At 31.6% G+C, this 18,880-nt stretch overlaps 2 protein-coding genes across 4 annotated transcripts in view; one reads left to right on the forward strand and one right to left on the reverse strand.

The window, feature by feature from the left end:
• Nucleotides 1–635: 635 nt before the first annotated feature.
• Nucleotides 636–17,121, reverse strand: LOC148616068 (uncharacterized). 2 transcript variants are annotated; one of them, XM_088582751.1, is made up of 14 exons: nt 16,982–17,121; nt 14,678–14,861; nt 13,674–13,752; nt 8,439–8,495; nt 8,070–8,181; nt 7,736–7,777; nt 5,580–5,656; nt 5,176–5,285; nt 4,773–4,869; nt 4,060–4,142; nt 3,111–3,291; nt 1,666–2,760; nt 1,179–1,271; nt 636–935 (listed from the first exon to the last, which is right to left on the reverse strand). In XM_088582751.1, the coding sequence occupies exons 2-14, from the start codon at nt 14,821–14,823 to the stop codon at nt 801–803; spliced, it is 2,307 nt and encodes a 768-aa protein (XP_088438877.1). In that variant the 5' UTR covers nt 14,824–14,861; nt 16,982–17,121; the 3' UTR covers nt 636–800. The 2 variants fall into 2 exon arrangements, with proteins under 2 accessions (XP_088438877.1, XP_088438878.1); XM_088582752.1 differs by having other exon boundaries at nt 14,678–14,828; nt 16,982–17,117.
• A 56-nt stretch (nt 17,122–17,177) lies between these two features.
• The window catches only part of LOC148616069 (fatty acid synthase-like), a 38,398-nt gene continuing 36,695 nt past the window's right edge, over nt 17,178–18,880 (forward strand). The window contains exon 1 of one of the 2 annotated variants that reach the window (XR_015922105.1): nt 17,178–17,357. The gene's annotated coding sequence lies outside the window, so the exon portion shown is untranslated. The remainder of the gene's footprint in view (nt 17,358–18,880) is intronic. The other variant, XM_088582737.1, reaches the window with a different exon arrangement.

An 18,880-nucleotide genomic window follows, 5' to 3' on the forward strand; every position in this document is an offset into this window, starting at 1 on the left:
CAGAAACTTGTCAAGCCATTTTGTTCAAATTCTGTAACATTTTAAGTCATAGTTGATCTTACAGAACCACCATTTTGATTTGAACAAGAGATACAAACTATGTTGCATTTGTACATGCTATTTTATAGGAAAACTTTGTGGATGCAACTCATTGGAAACTGCTAAACAGATTTAGGATTGTTAGTCACCATAAGTAGTTGATCATATTGGGTCAAAGTGGAAATCAAGTTCAAAGGGTCAAAATTTGATTTATTTCTATCATAACCAATCTTCCCTTTGTGATATGGAACATTAAAGTGCAGTTTCATAGAGATCCATACATTTTTGCTCAAGATATTGTGCAGAAACCATATGTCTATGTATGATGATTGAAAATGGCATAAAATTTAGATCAAAAGTTCTCCTTTTAAAGAAGTATTATATCTGTAAAAAAATAATTACAAACTGAACAATGAAACAGTCAACATGAATGTTTAACACTGTGCTGAAATAGTGATTTTGACTTAACATATTGATCTGGACTAACTGTTCAGAGACTTCAACTTAATGTCTTGAATATGTCAAAAATCAAGAAAGAGTATGGAAATATGCTAATAAAACTGAGCCCCTTTTGTACTGAAAATACAACACTAGTACACTGTTTTAAAAGTTTTCAACTTGCAGTAACTAATGAATAATACTGACACAAAGACCTTAAAACATACAAATGTAAAATCTTGAAACGTGTATGCAAAATGTTATCATAAATTTTATCAGTTTTAATATACATTGTGCATGACTGTAACTTCTGTTTTAACAGTCTACTGTTCTGATACACTTAAATTCAGTAGTTTTAAAGCTTTCTCAATCAAGTCTCCTTTTTTGTCCTTTGATTTACAGGAAGCACCTCTTTCTTTCAACCAGTTTATCAAAGTTACAGTATTCACTTTGTTCAACTGTAAAATAAAAAGTGTATATGTAGTAACAAAATCATTAAAATGTATTTTCAAAAAGATTTTAAAATTGTATTGTCAGGTGCAGGTGTAAATGAATTAACTACATGTATTGTCAGATAGAACAGAAGCCACTATGACTAATTATTCAGTAGATGCACACAGTTGATCTTTTAATTAATAATAATTAATACTAGGACTACCACTGACATTTGAGTTGATAATAAAAACTCTATCATCAGATACCTGATTTGACCTTGCAAGGTTCTCAACATCTATATCTTGAACTTGCTGTTTGGGTCTTGGTTTCTTTACACTTGGAGTTCCATCTCTATTGGACTGCACAATATTTTATATAAATCTTTTTAAAAAGTGTTAGTAAAGAGGGAATATAATTATCATTTCTCAGTAAACTGGACCACCAGGTACTGCAATTTCACGCTTTAGGAGTTAGTGTTTGTTATATAGTAATTAATTGAAGTAAATGTTATAAATTGAATGAATTGCAAAAACAGAATATTATAATGAAATAGAGGGAAACATTACTTTTGGGAGTCATACACTTTACCTGGTATGGTGACCCCTGAAATATTTGTAAAATTCACTATATTTATATTGTACATCTTGTAAAAAGGAGACTCTTACACACAACTTTAAGCATGATTCTTAAGCCTTTTTATACTTTTTTTAAACTACTACCACTGAAAATGTATAATGGAAGTTAACTACTTGCAGTCATAGGTCTTTTCATAGCTGGAGTTCCATATGGTGTAGAAGAAGTAGATTTACAACTCTTTGGTGTAGATGGTATTTTTATTATGGACTTTGGTGTAGATGGTATTGGTATTTTCATAGTGGACTTTGGTGTTGCAAGAACTAATCCAATAGGCTTCTGAAATTTTGGTGTGGATGGTGGTGCAAATACATCTTTACCACTGTTTGTACTATCAACACTAGACAATGTTTGTAAACAAGAGCTTGCTGGTATTGTTGTTCTCACAGAACCATTTGAAGGATAAGTAGACTCTCCTTTTGAATTTCTACTTGCAGACAAACCACTGGCATTTGATAAAGTACAATTATTCTGAAACTTTTCTCTCTCAATAAGATTGTCTTTTGGTTTCATTACCATATTCTGCTTTTGACTAACAGCAAAATCGTTTTTCATATGCCCAGTGCTCAAACCACTTTTAACAGTTTTTGTTGGTTCATTGTGAGTTTTTCTAGTGCTAAACATGGGGACTTGTATGTGTCTATTTTGTTCTTTACAAGAAGTTTCTGTAGTTTGAGACACCTCACTGGTAGGATTTGTCCTTACTTCTGAAGCCTGTGATATAAGTTTTACAGGTTTTGATTTTTGGAAAACTGGCACTATTTTCTGATTCTGTGATTGTTCTCCTGAAACTTTCTGGCTTGAATGGCTATAAATTGATGGTTTGAAAACAGGTACAATTTTCTTTATTGGAACCTGTTGGGTTGAGCTGTGATTTAAATTGTCACATTCATTCCCACATGACATCTGAACATCAACATGTCCCTCAGTAAAGATTGATTTCTGTTGCCTGACATCAGTGTTTCCATGTTGACTAAAATCAGGTATACTTTGTGTTCTATACTGACTCCCAGGAGTATGAGATTGTGGAAGTTGTGAGGAGATTGAAAGATCCTGCCACATTGAACATGATATATTTTCTTGAGTTGGTTGTGTAAAATATCCTCTTGATATGGCAGTTTGAGAAACAAGTCTTTCAATATCACTTCCATTTCGGTATATCACTTTTCTATTTGGGCATTTTGAGGACAGATTTTGATTTGTTTTTTTCACAACCTAAAAAAAAAAAAAAGAAAATAAGGCAGAAAAATATTGTATAATTTTAAGTTAAACTAAAAGTAAAATTATCAGCTCTACTGATCTGTGGTATGTGGATATTTTTTACTATAGAAAGAAAGCCTTAAAAAATAAATAAAATATTCTATTTCCAATAGATTTTTCCCTGACAATCAAACTTTACTGTCTTTATGTTCTTTTAACTCAAATTACTGGTATTTCAAATAGGTTCTGAAATAAATCTGGTAATACAACATATCATCCTCATCTTCTGGTAGCCTGTAACCATACTACAAATATTTGCCAATATACCTGTACTGGTATATTGTTATACTTATATATACTTATACCTGAGTAACTTCTTCTAGATCAAGAGTTGGATAGTGTGCTTTATTATGAAGTTTCAGTGGGAACCCACAAATCTTGGGCATCTTTTTCTGTAAATCTTGTAGGAATGTGATCAGTATTGGTTTGGGGTCTACTCTTGGTACTCGCTGTATATCTCTAGCTCTTAGGCACACTCCTGGGTAGGTACTTAAATTAAGGTAATATTGAGAAGGGTGCTGTCATCTTTATACACTATGCAGCTGATTATTTAACTAAAAACTTTCTTTTACGAACACTTACTCTACCGATGCACCTGGCCTACGCTCCCATTTTTCAGTTGAGTCCAGGCTGCTCATTTAGTTTTGTTTCTTTGTATACACTGGTTTCATTATCTTTTTGCAATGCAGGTACCTTTGGTTTTGTAGGAGGTAATTTTCATCATTTCCTTATATAAAAATGTATGAAATTTTAAAATTCAGGAGGTACCTTTCAGTAGCTTAGGAGGGTAAAAGTACCTGGTACCGCCTCTTAATGAAAGGCCTGTGTATATGTTGTTTTGGTTGTTTCATGTTGGTTGTTGTGTGTGTCTGCTTTCTCTGTCTAGCTGTTATTCTTTGATTTCCTATTTCAAATCTTGGTTCCCCTGGTTAATTTTTTCTATTTCCAAACAATTTTGTTGGTAGCTAAAAATATTTGCTTTATTGATGAACATGAAAAGATAATCCTGAAACTTACATGTATTTACTCATTCAATTGATATAAATATCAATTTTAAATTCTTCCCACTACATCTTTACTGGGCCAGAACACCAAGCCACCTCGTGGAAGTCACCTGTATTTTATTATCTACATAGTGGAGTTCATTCTTTGATAACAACATCAAAATACTATAATGTAATTAAACTCTATTCTGGTACCCCCATCCCGTTTTTTTCCCTAGAATAGCCCTAAATACAGAAATCAAAAGGATATGTAAACAGTTTTTCTCCAAGGGGTCTGAAATTAATCTGGTAATACAACATATCATCTTCATCTTCTGGCAATCTGTAACCATACTACAAATATTTGCCAATAAACAGCATTGTAAGTATAACCATAGTATCAAAGATCAAATACTAATATTAGTTGCTAACTAGATTTTATAGGTATTGAAAGTATAAAGCATAATTAAGTTTTGTTTTTTTTCATGAAGTAATCTGGTCTCGTTCCAATTTATCTGAATTTAAGACCACATGATTTTGCTGATATTCAAATTCATAGAAAAAAAATCTAAGGGTTTTTGTTTTACATCTATTCACTTTGTTGCCAATCAAAAAAAAAAAAAAGGACAGGAAGTGTAAGGAACATGAATTTTTAGAGGAAAAAAGACTTAGTTGACAAAGAAAATGCAGTTTGTCTCTCTGTAAAGGGATAAAATAATTATACACCTTGACACTTATTAACATTACAGATCAGAATTCAGTTGTTCAATATTAAAAAAAAATATTGTACTTCTACTGTAAACATTTTGAAAAATTTTTTATTTGTTAAACTCTTGAACTCTTAACATATGTAAAACATTATTTATGATGCTCTTGTCAACTCTGATTACTAAAGTTAACAAATGCTACACCCATAAAATTACCTACACATGAAGAAATAATTTTACTGCAAAAAGAAATGAAACTGTTAAAATTGATAGTTACATGATTCTTCCAGTGTCTTTTGATTTCTTTATATGATCTAAATGGACCATCATTTGGCAGGCTGTGTGAAATGCTTACAATAGTTCCTTTTTTCATACTGAAAAATGTTCAAGGAGAAGACATACTTTATATAATGTCTTTCAACTGTCTTATATGAAGCAAGACTCACTAGTTTTTGAAACTTAAAATTTAATATAAAATTACCTTGTCCTCCAATTCCAGGGAATATAAAAAACATGTTCATTCAACGAAAGAGAGATAATAAAATATCAAGTACCATGTATATCACTTCTTAAAATCTTTTAGTAATCCTGAAAAAACTTATTACATTTGCACATGTATTTCATTTTACACAAATTTATTTTTTTTTCTCCAAGTTTAATATGTAATGAATCCCCTTTACCTTGGGAGAATATGACACCAGACCATAGGTATCATATGATGATGAATAACAGCAGATTGATTCTGTAGGAAGTTATTGTAGCATGTAGCTGGTATATCTAGATCTTCAAGCTTAAAAAAAAAATATGGTTCATTTCAACAAGATTTTCCTAGAAATGACAACAAAGACCTAATACACGTAAAAATAAAAAAAATTTGATGGTCAGCATTCAAATGTCAAACAAAATGCAGTTCATATCAAATTTAGTTATGGGAGCTAGGACAAAAGAATATTTCCATCATGTAGTAAAAGTTACATGATGAGATGACAAAATGAATAAAAACATTATGATATATACATGTAGAGTTTTATGTCTCCACGAAAAAAACTACAATCCAAATAGTTCATAAGACGTAATAACATACCTTTAGACTAGGAAATCTCACTGTTGATGCATCAACAGTGAAATATAGTTCACCAGAGGTAACTGAGACCTCCAATTCTACAAATGTAAGATAATTTTTAAGTACATATAATTTTTAATTTTTTTTAAAAGGACATTAAGTCATTGGTTCTTGTAACTTTTATCTGTTTTCATTTAAAAACATACATTTGTAGACCAGGTTCCCAACTGAATTTGTCTACTTGCATCCTTTTTCACTCAGGCTGATGAAATAACGATGTATTTTTGATCTTTTCAAAAAATTTCTACACATTACAATATTTAATGTGTATATTTTCTTTTATAGCATTTGATCAATGCTTACTTGAAATACATCTTCAAATTGAAACAAAATTATCTATAATTCAAGCAACAATGACCTTAGAATTAAATTATTGTGGATATTTCATAAACCATACTAAAGGTCTCACTAACCACTTCTAACGTTTCCATTACTTTACATGTTAAAAAAGTAATTTTCAAAGTCTCACTGTGAATTCCCAGGACAAATGACATCTTAAAGCTGCATACCGTTGCGAAGCTTGGAAAATAAGGCTTCCAAAATCATTATGCTAATGGTACGATCATAGTAGAAATTCTTCACAAAATTTACTTGAATAAATAATACTGAAAATCCACATTTTTACCTGTTCTGCTAACTGACAGCATGGAGGCAAATTACTCACACATGTAAACAATATTCATACACTTTTGTAGTTAATTACATATATGATTTTAAAGTACACATTCTCAGCTTTATTTTGACTACTTTTAATCATAATACACACAAATAATGCACTTACAATGCATATGTCTAGGTTCAGTGTGTTTTTGGTACTACATAGGGGGATGGCCATTTGACCTGGAAGTGGTTAGTGAGACCTTAAAAACATTTTATGAGTTTTTATGTTTTTCTTTTTTTACATTTTATGAAAGCTTGTGGTATTGTGAGTCTAATAAGACCAAAACTATCAAAATCAGACATAGGACTACAAAGAAATGGTCATTTTTATATCATGCCCCTCAGTGATATTTTCCCTAAATTACTAAAAAATTACAATTTTAACTAACTTGTCACACCAAATTGATACCTATGATAATTCAAGAAGTTGTAATAGTAAATATCATTTATCATTATGAAAAAATAACAGATTTCAACAATTTATATGATACCTATTTCATTACTGTGTGATTCTTAGTCTGTGCTGTGTGACTATTTGAGTACTTTGAATATCCCAAGCAGTGACGTTGTGTATTTCATGGATGACGTCAAGTTATGAGTCACTGTTACTGATAAAAATCTTGTTGCTATGTTGTTTTTTAAAATACCTTGCACAATGCACCTCTTAAAATATAGCCAGATTACCAATATCACAATACTGATTTTATGGGGAAATGGAAATAATGACCAGGAAAGGCAATTTTCCTCAAATTATGCATTTCTCTGAAATATGCCATAATTTAATTTATGGTCTCACTAACCACTTCTAACGTTTCCATTACTTTACATGTTAAAAAAGTAATTTTCAAAGTCTCACTGTGAATTCCCAGGACAAATGACATCTTAAAGCTGCATACCGTTGCGAAGCTTGGAAAATAAGGCTTCCAAAATCATTATGCTAATGGTACGATCATAGTAGAAATTCTTCACAAAATTTACTTGAATAAATAATACTGAAAATCCACATTTTTACCTGTTCTGCTAACTGACAGCATGGAGGCAAATTACTCACACATGTAAACAATATTCATACACTTTTGTAGTTAATTACATATATGATTTTAAAGTACACATTCTCAGCTTTATTTTGACTACTTTTAATCATAATACACACAAATAATGCACTTACAATGCATATGTCTAGGTTCAGTGTGTTTTTGGTACTACATAGGGGGATGGCCATTTGACCTGGAAGTGGTTAGTGAGACCAAAATTATCTGAATTATCTCCCTTGTCACAATCTAGAAAAGCACATTTCATTAATTGTTTAAAGTATCAAACTTAGCATTTGGCACAAAAATAGCAAAAACAACAAAACAAAAAACCATCAGTATAAACTAATAGTATATTTTCATTAAACAACTTATTTAAGATTTTAGTTTTCATTTTTTACCTTATAATTTCTAACAGCTACTTACTGATTCCATTCACATAGCCTGCTGAAGTTAGGAAATCTCTTCCTAAAAATAAATCCCAAAGTGTTAATTAAAAAGCAGACAGTTTTTAAGGTTCACATTTCATAAAAATATTTAAAAAATGTTTTTTTTTGGTAACTAAACTGCTTAAACTTTGTCATTAATTACAGTAGTTATGAACTTCAAAGGCAAAGCACAAAAAAAAGACAAAACAAAAACACATAGAAATCAAAAGAAAACATGTTATCAAAGTAAAAGTGCAACACAGACCAGGTGCACTGTTAGACAATAAATTGAATGATGACAAAACAATCACATTAATTTTTTTTTCTTTCACCTTGAACAAGCCATGGCCCTGCTTTGTTCCAGTTTGGTGCTAGCTTGGCAAGAAGTGTGTACCTCAAACATGACTGATACTGAGAAGGGGTCACATAAGATGGTTTGCTAACCTGTATAAAATCAAATCAGATTCTTTTCAATTCACTTCTCACATAGATTACTGTTATACATTTGTAGTTGGAAGAAGACAAAGAATACTTCATAATATCAATATTATGTTCATGTTTGTATGTTTTGTATCTATAGATTAAAAAAGTGATTATATGATTGATTAACAAAAAAGAACATCAATGTTTTTATCTCATAGGCACAGACATAGACATAGAACCTATAGTTGGAAACATTACAAACAACATAAGTTTTTTACCTCTAGTCCAAGTTTCTGAAATCTTGCTTGAAGTCTTCCGGTTTTGTACAATGATATCTGAATTATACATATGAAAAAGGTATAATAAGCACTATAGTATACTTAAAAACATAAAGACACTATTTCAATACCATTCAAGTAGACAAACTCTTGGACTGCATGATGCATATTTTTTTATATTACCATCTGCTTGCTTCTGCAGATACTGGTGTGTTTGCAGCTCTCAATGAATGGTGTCTAGTTCTGAAAAGTGTGCAATGGAAGAGATGATTCTTTGCATAATTCGTCTTCTTAAAGTGTAAGTTCATGATTTTTTCAAATTTTGCATATGCATTTGGAATACTATACTGACCAATAAAAACCAACTCTTACATCTCAAATATTTATAATGAGTCTAAAATTGGCACTGAAACATTAGAACCTCTATTACAGAGCTCATGTGATTGGTCACAGGTGGCGTTGTATTCGATGTGGGTGTTGCCAAAAATCGAAGTGATCCAATATAATCCGATTAAGTCAATTACATTGGGCAGTGCAAGGTAGCCGATTGTTTTACGGTCAGTGGCTCTGGTAAAAGTCTTTTTATCATCCATGACCTAAGGAAGAAGTTTTCACTGTGTGATCAATGGTTGCTAAACATAAAATTCCCTATTACAGCTTTAACATACGTATGCAGCAGAGTCAATTTAAAGTAGTCTGTGGAGCTCACTTTAAAGCTGCTTTGAAAGAAGTCTGATGGTAATTTATTTGTATTTTTCCATCTGTTCTTTAAAACAATCGTTATTAATTATAATTTAAAATTTTCAGGTACTAACGTATCATCGCAGATTTTGACGTTTGTAAGGTTTTAAAAAAAAGAAATAAAATCCACCATTCTTATTATTTTTCTCTAGAGCATTTTCATTCCCAATGAACTTTTGGATTAATTTCAATTTGTACAAAGATACGTTTTTTTTTCATGTTTCATGAAAATGGGTAGGATACATTGTGAATAGAATTTAGCCCACTATGTGCAAAATTTATACGAAATATTTGTTATGCTTCTAATTATTCTTCAATGTAATAATGAATTCTGACTGCAGGAATTTAAAAAATGTAATATAGTTGATATGGAAGTCCTTTGATCTTTACATTTGACAGACAATGAAAAAACTTTGCAACACTTTTTATTGACAATAAAGTTATTTAGAATATTGTCTTATATTATTCTTAATTCTTTCCCACACTTCGGTCGTATGCTGGGTGTCATACGTCAAAGGTAATTATTACCCCTTTTCTTATGTTTATTGCCCTTATTTCCCGTGTATGTTTTTTACCTGTCAATCGTGTTATACGGCAACGTAAATTATTACCCCCCTCCTTCCCAATTTCCTCCTGTGTGTATTGGCCCGATTTTCTATGTATAGTCTGACGTCTTACTTCATAGGTATAGAAGAGTTAGAATATTATCTATATTACCAGTGTCGCGCCTTTTCTTTTTCTGTTTTTTTTTTATGTTACCATTTCAAAACTAATTCTTTTTCGTGTAATAAATTATTCAATAATTTATTATTATTATTGTAATTATTATTACTATCATAATTATTATTTTATTTATTTTGTTTAATTATAGTTATAAATCTAAATATAACATTATATACATTATTATTTACACATACTTTTTTCCTGTTTCAAGGCAAATTTTTGATTGTAACAATTTTTAATTATTCAATATTTGTTCAATTTTTTTTTTTTTAATTTTACTTGTTTTTTTCATTAAACATATATCATTTCATTCTTTTAACTATAGTCATAAATCTAAACATTACTTTTTTCCATAAAGCACTCTCAAAGCACTCCATGTAAGACCCATAAGAGTAGTAAAGGACTTAAAAAACCCCAAGTCGTAATTTTTGTAAATGGGTCAATTTGTATTTTGAAAAATAACTATTATGTTGATATGCAACTAAAAAGAGATAAAAAGAAAAGAAATTAAGAGGATTGTGAAAGTTGGTGAAGAACATTTGGACAGAATTTTCTTGTGTTTTTAATTTATTTATATATACATGTCATTCAAAATGTTGCTCTAAAGTGCATGTACAAGTACAACACATAAAAGCACATCTTCGTAAAATACATAGTAGTAGGGATCGAAATATCACATCTCACTACATTTTGCTTCACGGGCCTGTATCACAGGAGGGCAGATCCAGAGAACACTCTACGATCAGAAATTTTCTTTGCACGAAATCTCAATTTTTCACAAATTCTACACCCTTCCTCCAACACCCTCAAAATTCCTTCTGCGCTTTGCCTAGTCTAAATGATGCTATGTACTTACACCCTAACAAGAACCTGGGTCCACTCCTGTTTTACTTATTTATTTGGCTGAATCATGCATGTGCATGCTCGATTTTATTTAAAATGTAAGTCAAAGAATCGAAATATTACTCTTCTAAATATTGGAGAACCAGTAATTTAGGGCTATGTATTTGTTTCATATTATAAATCCCGTTTTATGTCCATAGACAGTCTCACTAGTCAGGGACTTATATTTCACTCCCTGTACAGGGCTAGTATGAAAAAAAAAAACTTTCTATGACATTGTGTCTACAAGTTGAGAGAAAATACTCCTATTTGTATAATTACTGCTAGAAATTCTAATTGTAATCCTACATAAAAAGGGGGCGCCGTACTCTGTTCTATCATCAGAAGAAATGGTCAGTACTGACAAGTACTTGAATAACGAAAGCGGAATATCCATAATGAGCAAGGTTCCATTGGCCCTATATATGCTATTGAGCTTGTTAGTTTTTAGTATAATATTTGTCTAGTCTACCTTTTTAGGCTCTTCTCATTAAGCATTGAAAGTGCAATTGCATAAATACGTATATAACTTTCGATAATTTGGTCGATACAGTTAGTATACAATATGTTAACAAATACATGTACATGCGAAAAAATTTGGTTGCATAGAGATATCAAAAAGTCACTAATTTATATGTATATATTGTATTTAATAGGTATCCGAACTAGCGAGTCATTAATAATTTCTAACATACAAGTACAATTTTTGTTAAAAAGTATTCAAGCAAAATAAATTACATCATAAATTTACAGTAAAAGTACTTCATGTTTAAATAAAAGATAAACAACAAAAAAAAATAATCATTGCAAATTTTGATGATTGTTCTACCAAAAATTAAATACTAAAATTTTAAATTTAGTTCACTATTATTTTTCTTTAAAAAACAATTTTAATATATATTTTAATGAAGATTATAAAAAATGTACATTTAAATCTGCAGAAAAAGTATCTATATCATCAAATAACCCCACCCCCCATTCTATAACATATAGACAAATACTTTATCAATAACAATTTACAGGTAAATTTTCCGCAGATCAAAGCATTTGCCCCCAGGGAATTAACCAGTCGTTTGTCTCGATGATATAAGGTAACAACCTAATACACAAGCTAATTCCGACATGCAGGCAAACAAAAACACCGCTTGTTAGTGGTAACCCATTCTTGAAGTACACTCAATTGGCTTGTTTGTCTTTTAATTTAGGTTTTATTTTATATTAAAAGATGTGTTTATTATTCAAAATTTCATGAATACAAAAATATCAATAAACATATATAATAGCAATGTAAAAATTGTTTTAAAAATAACAAAAATAGAATTAGAAAAACTGTTTATCACAGGAGCCCCCACCTCATTTGTTAGTAGTGATTTTTTTTTTTTTTAGTAAATCAAATGTGTCTGTAAGATACTAATGATGTCCCCGCTCACTAGATTTGCCAAATTAGGAACATGTTTATCTTTATTTGAAGACATGATTTGCAGATTCAGAAATCCTTCCAAGACTTCTGTTACTCATGGTCTGGGGATCATTTGGGGATCAGAAATTCCTAAATATATACACATGTACATATTGTATCCTGGCCACATAGTGTCATGAAATTCTGTTTGGTAGTGTCAGACTAGTTGTGATGAGAAAAAGGGGACCGATGGACGTATTAATGGACACATAAAAAATGTTAATACCCCCCCAAAACAAATCCCTAGCTTTGTTGCTTGGGATAAATTTCTGACAAAAATAAGTTTAATTATCACCCAGTTCTGTAATATTTCATGAAAATCAAGATCCTATGACCTTGCACACCATCATTATGTGTAGAAACATCCTGCAAAAAATATTTTAGATGTAGTTCAAAAACTACAGAAAGCCATACAAGCCATATAGCCCCACTTTTGATGAAAATAAGTATGTCTAATTTTCACCAATTTATGTAATATTTCATGAAAATCAAAATCCTTTGGCCCTGCAGACCTTCATCATGTGTAGAAACATCCTGTAAAATATTTTAGATCTAGTTCAAAAACTGTACAAGGAGAAAGCCGAAAAAGCCATATAGCCCTGTTTCTGAGTAAAATGACTAAGTGTAACTGTCACCAATTTCCGTGAAATTTCACAAAAATCAAAAACCTTTGGCCCTGCACACCTTCATCATGTGTAGAAACATCCTGTAAAATATTTTAGATGTAGTTCAAAAACTGTACGAGGAGATAGCCGGGTAAGCCATGATCAAGTGCAATCCGGACAGACAAACGGAACGACGAACGGCACAACGGACAGACGGACAGGGGCAGTGTTCTAGGACTCCTTCTTCCCATTACCCAAGGCAAGTGAAATTTGGGTCAGGGAAAGTTAAGTACTTAGTTACACTTTCCTGTGGCAAGTTGAAAACTTCATATGCTGTAAGGATTTGTTTTCTTAGGAAAGCAGTCATTGACTGTGGGAAAGTTGATTTTATATGGATTTTTCCCGAGGAAACCTCAATTTCTGAAAAATCCTAGAACACTGAGACAGTGTTGCTGGGGCTTAAAAAGTGCAAAAGTATTTTTCACGATAACAACAGCTTGTATATTTTTTTGCAGCGGGAGTTTAATCAGAGTTATTTACCCTCTCATATGCTTGTGATGTCATAAACATAAAAAGTGGCGGACGAAACAGATATTCTATATGATAGAAAAAAGCAAATATCTTTGTTATGCCTTATCTTCGCGATGTGATATTTTGCACAGTTACTTTTTTTGACTATCTGAATTGATTTAACCCTACTTATGAAAATCGCGAACTTACCCTTTAAGTCAATTTTTCAGAATTGCTAATAAGACTGTACAACTGTAACAATTATCTTGTTAACAAAATTCAAAGAAAAACTCTATTACAGACAATTATAGTTACCTGCACTATGACATGAAACACTGAGTCCAGCTCAATTGATGGAGATGCTATAACATCAGGCTCAGTAAAAATAATTTCTCTAAAAAGAAGTAAGAAAAGTAATTGGCAGTATTTTTCAGCAGTTACCAGTGTTTCTGTTAATGCAAATTTCTGTGTAATATGCATGCATAAAAAATATCTTTTTTACCCCCTAAAATATTACCCAAAGGGTCACCTTGAAGCAGGTAAAAAATGCTCAGATTTTACATTTTAAGATCGGGTTCCCATGTTTACTCCCATAAGAAACCAATTAAACATAGCATTAGGCACAACTTAGCTGATTACGGTAGCCTTCAGTAAACTGGTTAGATGTAATTAGCTGAGGATAGCTGAATGCTAGAAAAAAAAAAGGGCTATGTTGTTGAACTTTTTGTTTACAAAACCCAATAATTTGAATAAACAGACAAATCCAGAAAACAAGGATGGTCCCAACATTAACAACAATGGAAGCTCAAAAGGTGCATTGCTAAAAAGGACCTTCAATAACTGCTGGTGAAGTGAATATTTCTATCATTCTATAATACAACAAATCAATGAAATCTAAATTTTGAACCATCAGTAAACAGTGTAATCCTTTTGGATTTGATGGTTCTAAACATATTCAATGATCAGTTTTAGTTCCATGTCATTCTAGTGATAACCACAGATTGTGATCCCAAATAGTCCGTGCCAAAGAGTCATAATGACCCTTTCATCTCAAAAAGCTCAAAAATACTGAATTACACTGTTGGCGCCTATGCTTTAAAGTTACACATTCTTACAAACAAGGTTACAAACACAAATACTTATTCATTCAAACACATTAACACATTTATATAAGATGTCTTTAGAAAATTAAGAAAAAAATACTCATAGTCAGGAGTTCCGTTTGTTTGCCAAGTACAATTGTTAATTCATTATTGTCCACAAAAATTAATGCCTAGGCTTTTGTTTCCACAATATGAACAAAGAAATGAACAATTTACCTGCACTTTATAGTTTGTATTTGAAACCTTGATGTTGCCGGCACTATTCCACTGACACTGACAGAGATTATACATAAATCTTCTAATGCTGATGGGTCAGCAAACAGTACTGTGTTGGCTGCTTGGCTTCCACTAATTCCAGACATGTTGACTGTACGTTTTCAGAAAAAAACTAGATCTAAAGCTTATTATAAAGTATATAGTATTTTAGTCAAATAATTATGTCGTCTTGAGAGGCTAATTTTTATTTTGCTTGGTCAACTACCTGAAAAAATGCCTCAACAAATGTCATGATTATCTGGATTAATTGTATGTATGCTGCATTCTTAGACACAATTAAAACACACAATCTATATGATTGTCAATCTCATCACTGTTCCATATTTTTTCTCTTGAAACTTGTTCCATTAATTCATAAGTTATAAGTGCCATATAACACCATACATATGATAAAGAAGTTCCTTCAAAACTGGAGATTTGTCATTTTTCAGGTGGAGATTTGGTTTGAATACTGGAGGTTTTTAATCTGTTTTTTTTTTTCTCCTAGCATAACAAGTGAATGATGTGTGAAGTTCATGGACAACCTTACACTTGAAGTTTGTTTCCTTTAAAAACTTTGCTGAGTAATCTAGAAAAAGATTATCTACCTTTTTTTTATTGTAATGCCATAAGTTATCTCCTAAGGTAAGCACCATCTTCCTTGACAACATATTTTCAAATTCTACAGACCATTACCAAGACAATGGGAAATTGAAGTGCAAGCTTTCTTTTCATTAACTGCATACCATGAGGTTGAATATTTGGGGAAATGTTGCAAATATTCAATAATGCTGATACCACATTTCCAAAATCATCACAATTCTAAAGGAGTATTATTTTCTTTACTTATTGCAAACGAAACTTGGAAAATATACAGTACTTTTGAAATTACAGAATATATATAAAATAAGAATTATAAGGGAGGTAACTGACATTTTGAATCAAGAATGGTAATTTTAAAATTTGTTAACACACGTGGCTCTACATAATTTAGACTGTTTAATTGACAGAAATTAACAAATTAAATTAATCTATTGAAAATGATTGGTTGGCTGTCCATAAAATGGTGATGTATCCAATCGGGATCCATTTTTTTTAATTGTCAATCATCATTGATAACCCTGAGCAGCTGATTGCTCCACAGAGAATATTTACCCGTCATAAAACATTTCTTTACCTGTTTAGACAGCAATTAATAACTTATGTCAAATTTATGGCTCATTAAATAATCAAAGGAATGAGATTGAAACACAAAATTTTGGGCTTGAATACTGGGGTTTCTAGATATTTTTTGGCAGTTCAGAAAGCGGTAGATTTTCTGTTCCCACGGTAGAACTGTAGAAAGATTCTCATTCCAATAGAAATGACCTACCAGCGGTAGGTTCACATGTATGTAACACAGTTTTATCTCATTCAACTATTGGGGAAATAAATTAACACCCTGTTTGTGTATATCTGGTCAAAAATGTTTCAGTCACGCCATGCACTTCTAGAAAGTTTACAACTACCGAAGCAGGTGTTTCAATACAAGTAAATGTACAGTATAAACAGATAAATGTCCAATGTTCAGGTACTAAAAGATTACAAGTGTCGATGAATGAATGGCTTTAAACTTATGGAACTATACATGTAAAGTGACTCATAAATAATGTAACTTAATATCACCAGCATCATCTTTAATGATACAATGTATAAAACAATAAAAATTGACTACAACATAATGTGAATTAGAAAATAAAGTGGATTTTACATCAAGCCTTTTAGTTTCAGTAATTTGTCAGATGTTTAACTCTTGAGACCCAAGACTAATGGTTCTAGTAGACCTTTGAATTTTGAAAACTGGAGGTTGGGCAATCAATCCCTGTATTGTATTTTGAATTATGCAGTGGTAGATTCAGAAAGGGCAGAGGGGGCATTGCGTCCCTGTTTTATTAGATAAAATGTATATTATAGCACAGAATCTTTATTTTCCATAAATTTACCACCCAACCTAAATTGTATGGCTCACTCTGACCACGGTCTGGGACTGGATCCGCCACTGTGTCTGATTTTTAGAAAGACTGCTACTTAAAATTACATTGTTTCATTGATGTCAAAAGGTTATTCGGAGACAAATTGGGGATCATTCGGAGCAAAATATCAAGTGCAAATTCATGCATTGCAAGGCTCCCAGTATTTGAGACTAAGAGTAAGACAGTACGAGTTAGAAATTAAAAAAAAAAGCAAGGTTGTGTTCCAGTCTAAAAGAAAGTTATTGATTTGTACCAATGAATTTTTGTCGTGGAAATGCAGACTTATTCGATTATTCTAATAGCAATTTCTCCCATTTATTCTATTTCCATAATTTTGCAGAAATTTCGTCTGCTACAGGTGTTTGCTCGTTGTCATAAGTAGGCTTGATGCCCTCGTAATGCGCGTTTTACGTTTGTACTACTCTAAACGCATCATTGACCGTGATCAGAATCAGAATCGTGCGTGCTCGTTTACGCTTACCAACGAATGCTGCGTAATACTTGTACTGGATGAGAAGTTTGGTTCTTGTCAAATGCTTTTGTTGCAACAGAACAAGAATACACAAAAAAAATTAGAGAGACAGTGAATATACTATTGACGTAGTGAACTCCTGAGCAGCCTCAGCAGGGTAAGATTCCCGCTATCAAAGTTAGTGTGGGTGCATTCGATTCGGTGACGTTATAATGTACTTGTATATCCCATTGAAAGGTAATAAATCTTTATTTAAAGTGCTATTCACAACAATTTGGTAACAAATAAATAGAACCAAACAAAGAGATATTTTTGCTAAGTCCTGAAATTTAATTGAAGTCTACATGCTTTAAGAGATTATGTAACTGGTAAATAAAGACAGTCGAAGCCCTAACTGGTTTAGTAAATTTCCATATTCAGGCGCATAGCTGAGGCCAAATTGAAAAAAAAAAAAAAATTGGCAAAATTAAGTGCAGGCAAAAGCTTTTTTGCCTAACGGCAGCTATGCACCTGATATTTCCTTGTGTTCTTCAGTTATTATGAATAAGCCCTATAAAAATCAACATTTTTTTACTAAGCATATATTAAATGTTATATTTGATCAGTATTGATAAAACTTTTGGTGAATAAATCATTAAGTCCCACACTGTCATGAACCATGCAGGAAGAGACAGAATGCAACAGAAACAGAAAATGTTTGAATTTTCCTCTGCGTGCCATCAATCTTTTTTAAAATTGATGTGTGAAGAATTTTAACTTAGAAAAAGGATCCATGTAAAGTCTTCATTAAACCTAATCTATTCTTTCTAGCTGTTTCAATTGTTCGATTCAAGAGAACAGATTGATTGACAACTTCTTAAAAAACTGCTGCACAATAAGTTGTTGGCATTAAACTCGCAAATGTTTACAGGCTAATGTTCTATGCAATTCAAGATGTCACAATAGTTACACTTACCATAATAAGTAACATTTATAGATCTATATTATTCTTTCTGTAAATTACTCCAGCAGTGCTACAGGTTGTCTGGCAAGCTATTTTCTGACTTGGTGCCGTCCTAACCTCTAGCATCTGGCATGTTTAAAGCCACCACAAATGTGAAATAGCTACACATGTGTTTTAAAATATTTGAGGTCTTTTATTCATATAAAATAAGTTTAACCTACCGGAAATCAAGCAATAAAAATCCTAATTTTTTGTTGAATACCTAGAAAACATTTGTAACAGAGACAATTATCAAAGTGACCAGCCATTTTGGATTGGGTCACTAATTTTATGGAATACAATATATTTTTGACAAAACGAACTTAAGTTGTTAAAGGCGATTCGTTGGTTAATTTAATATGTTTGTTTCACAAATTTTAAAATTCGTAATTTTATCACCCGGAATTACACATTCAAAAAACCAAACATGACGTTCATTTAAACTGCTTTTATAAAGGATTTCCAGGATTGCTGGATTTTCTAATTAAGTAGGTCATTTGTTTTTCTTCAGTTTATTTACCTTCTTTGTGTTATGGTAAAGAAACTGTATGAAATGTTTAAGTGGTAAATATTCTACGATAATTCTGCCGATTTCGAAAAATGTCGGAACAAGTGATATGCAATGTGGCACTCGGAATAAGTGGTTGGGATATGGAGGAACGGAATTCCAACCTCTTACATTGTAGGAGTATCTGTAA

This window comes from Perna viridis, chromosome 5 (assembly GCF_037379345.1).
Source record: "Perna viridis isolate PV_CMFRI_1.1 ecotype Kerala chromosome 5, ASM3737934v1, whole genome shotgun sequence".
Classification (NCBI taxonomy): domain Eukaryota; kingdom Metazoa; phylum Mollusca; class Bivalvia; order Mytilida; family Mytilidae; genus Perna; species Perna viridis.

Coding starts and splice junctions, on each gene's coding strand:
- LOC148616068 (XM_088582751.1), bottom strand. CDS start 14,823: ATGTCTGGAATTAGTGGAAGCCAAGCAGCCAACACAGTACTGTTTGCT. Junction 8,182..8,438: donor TTCAGAAACTTGGACTAGAG/GTAAAAAACTTA, acceptor GATTTTATACAG/GTTAGCAAACCATCTTATGT. Junction 4,870..5,175: donor TGGTGTCATATTCTCCCAAG/GTAAAGGGGATT, acceptor AACATTTTTCAG/TATGAAAAAAGGAACTATTG.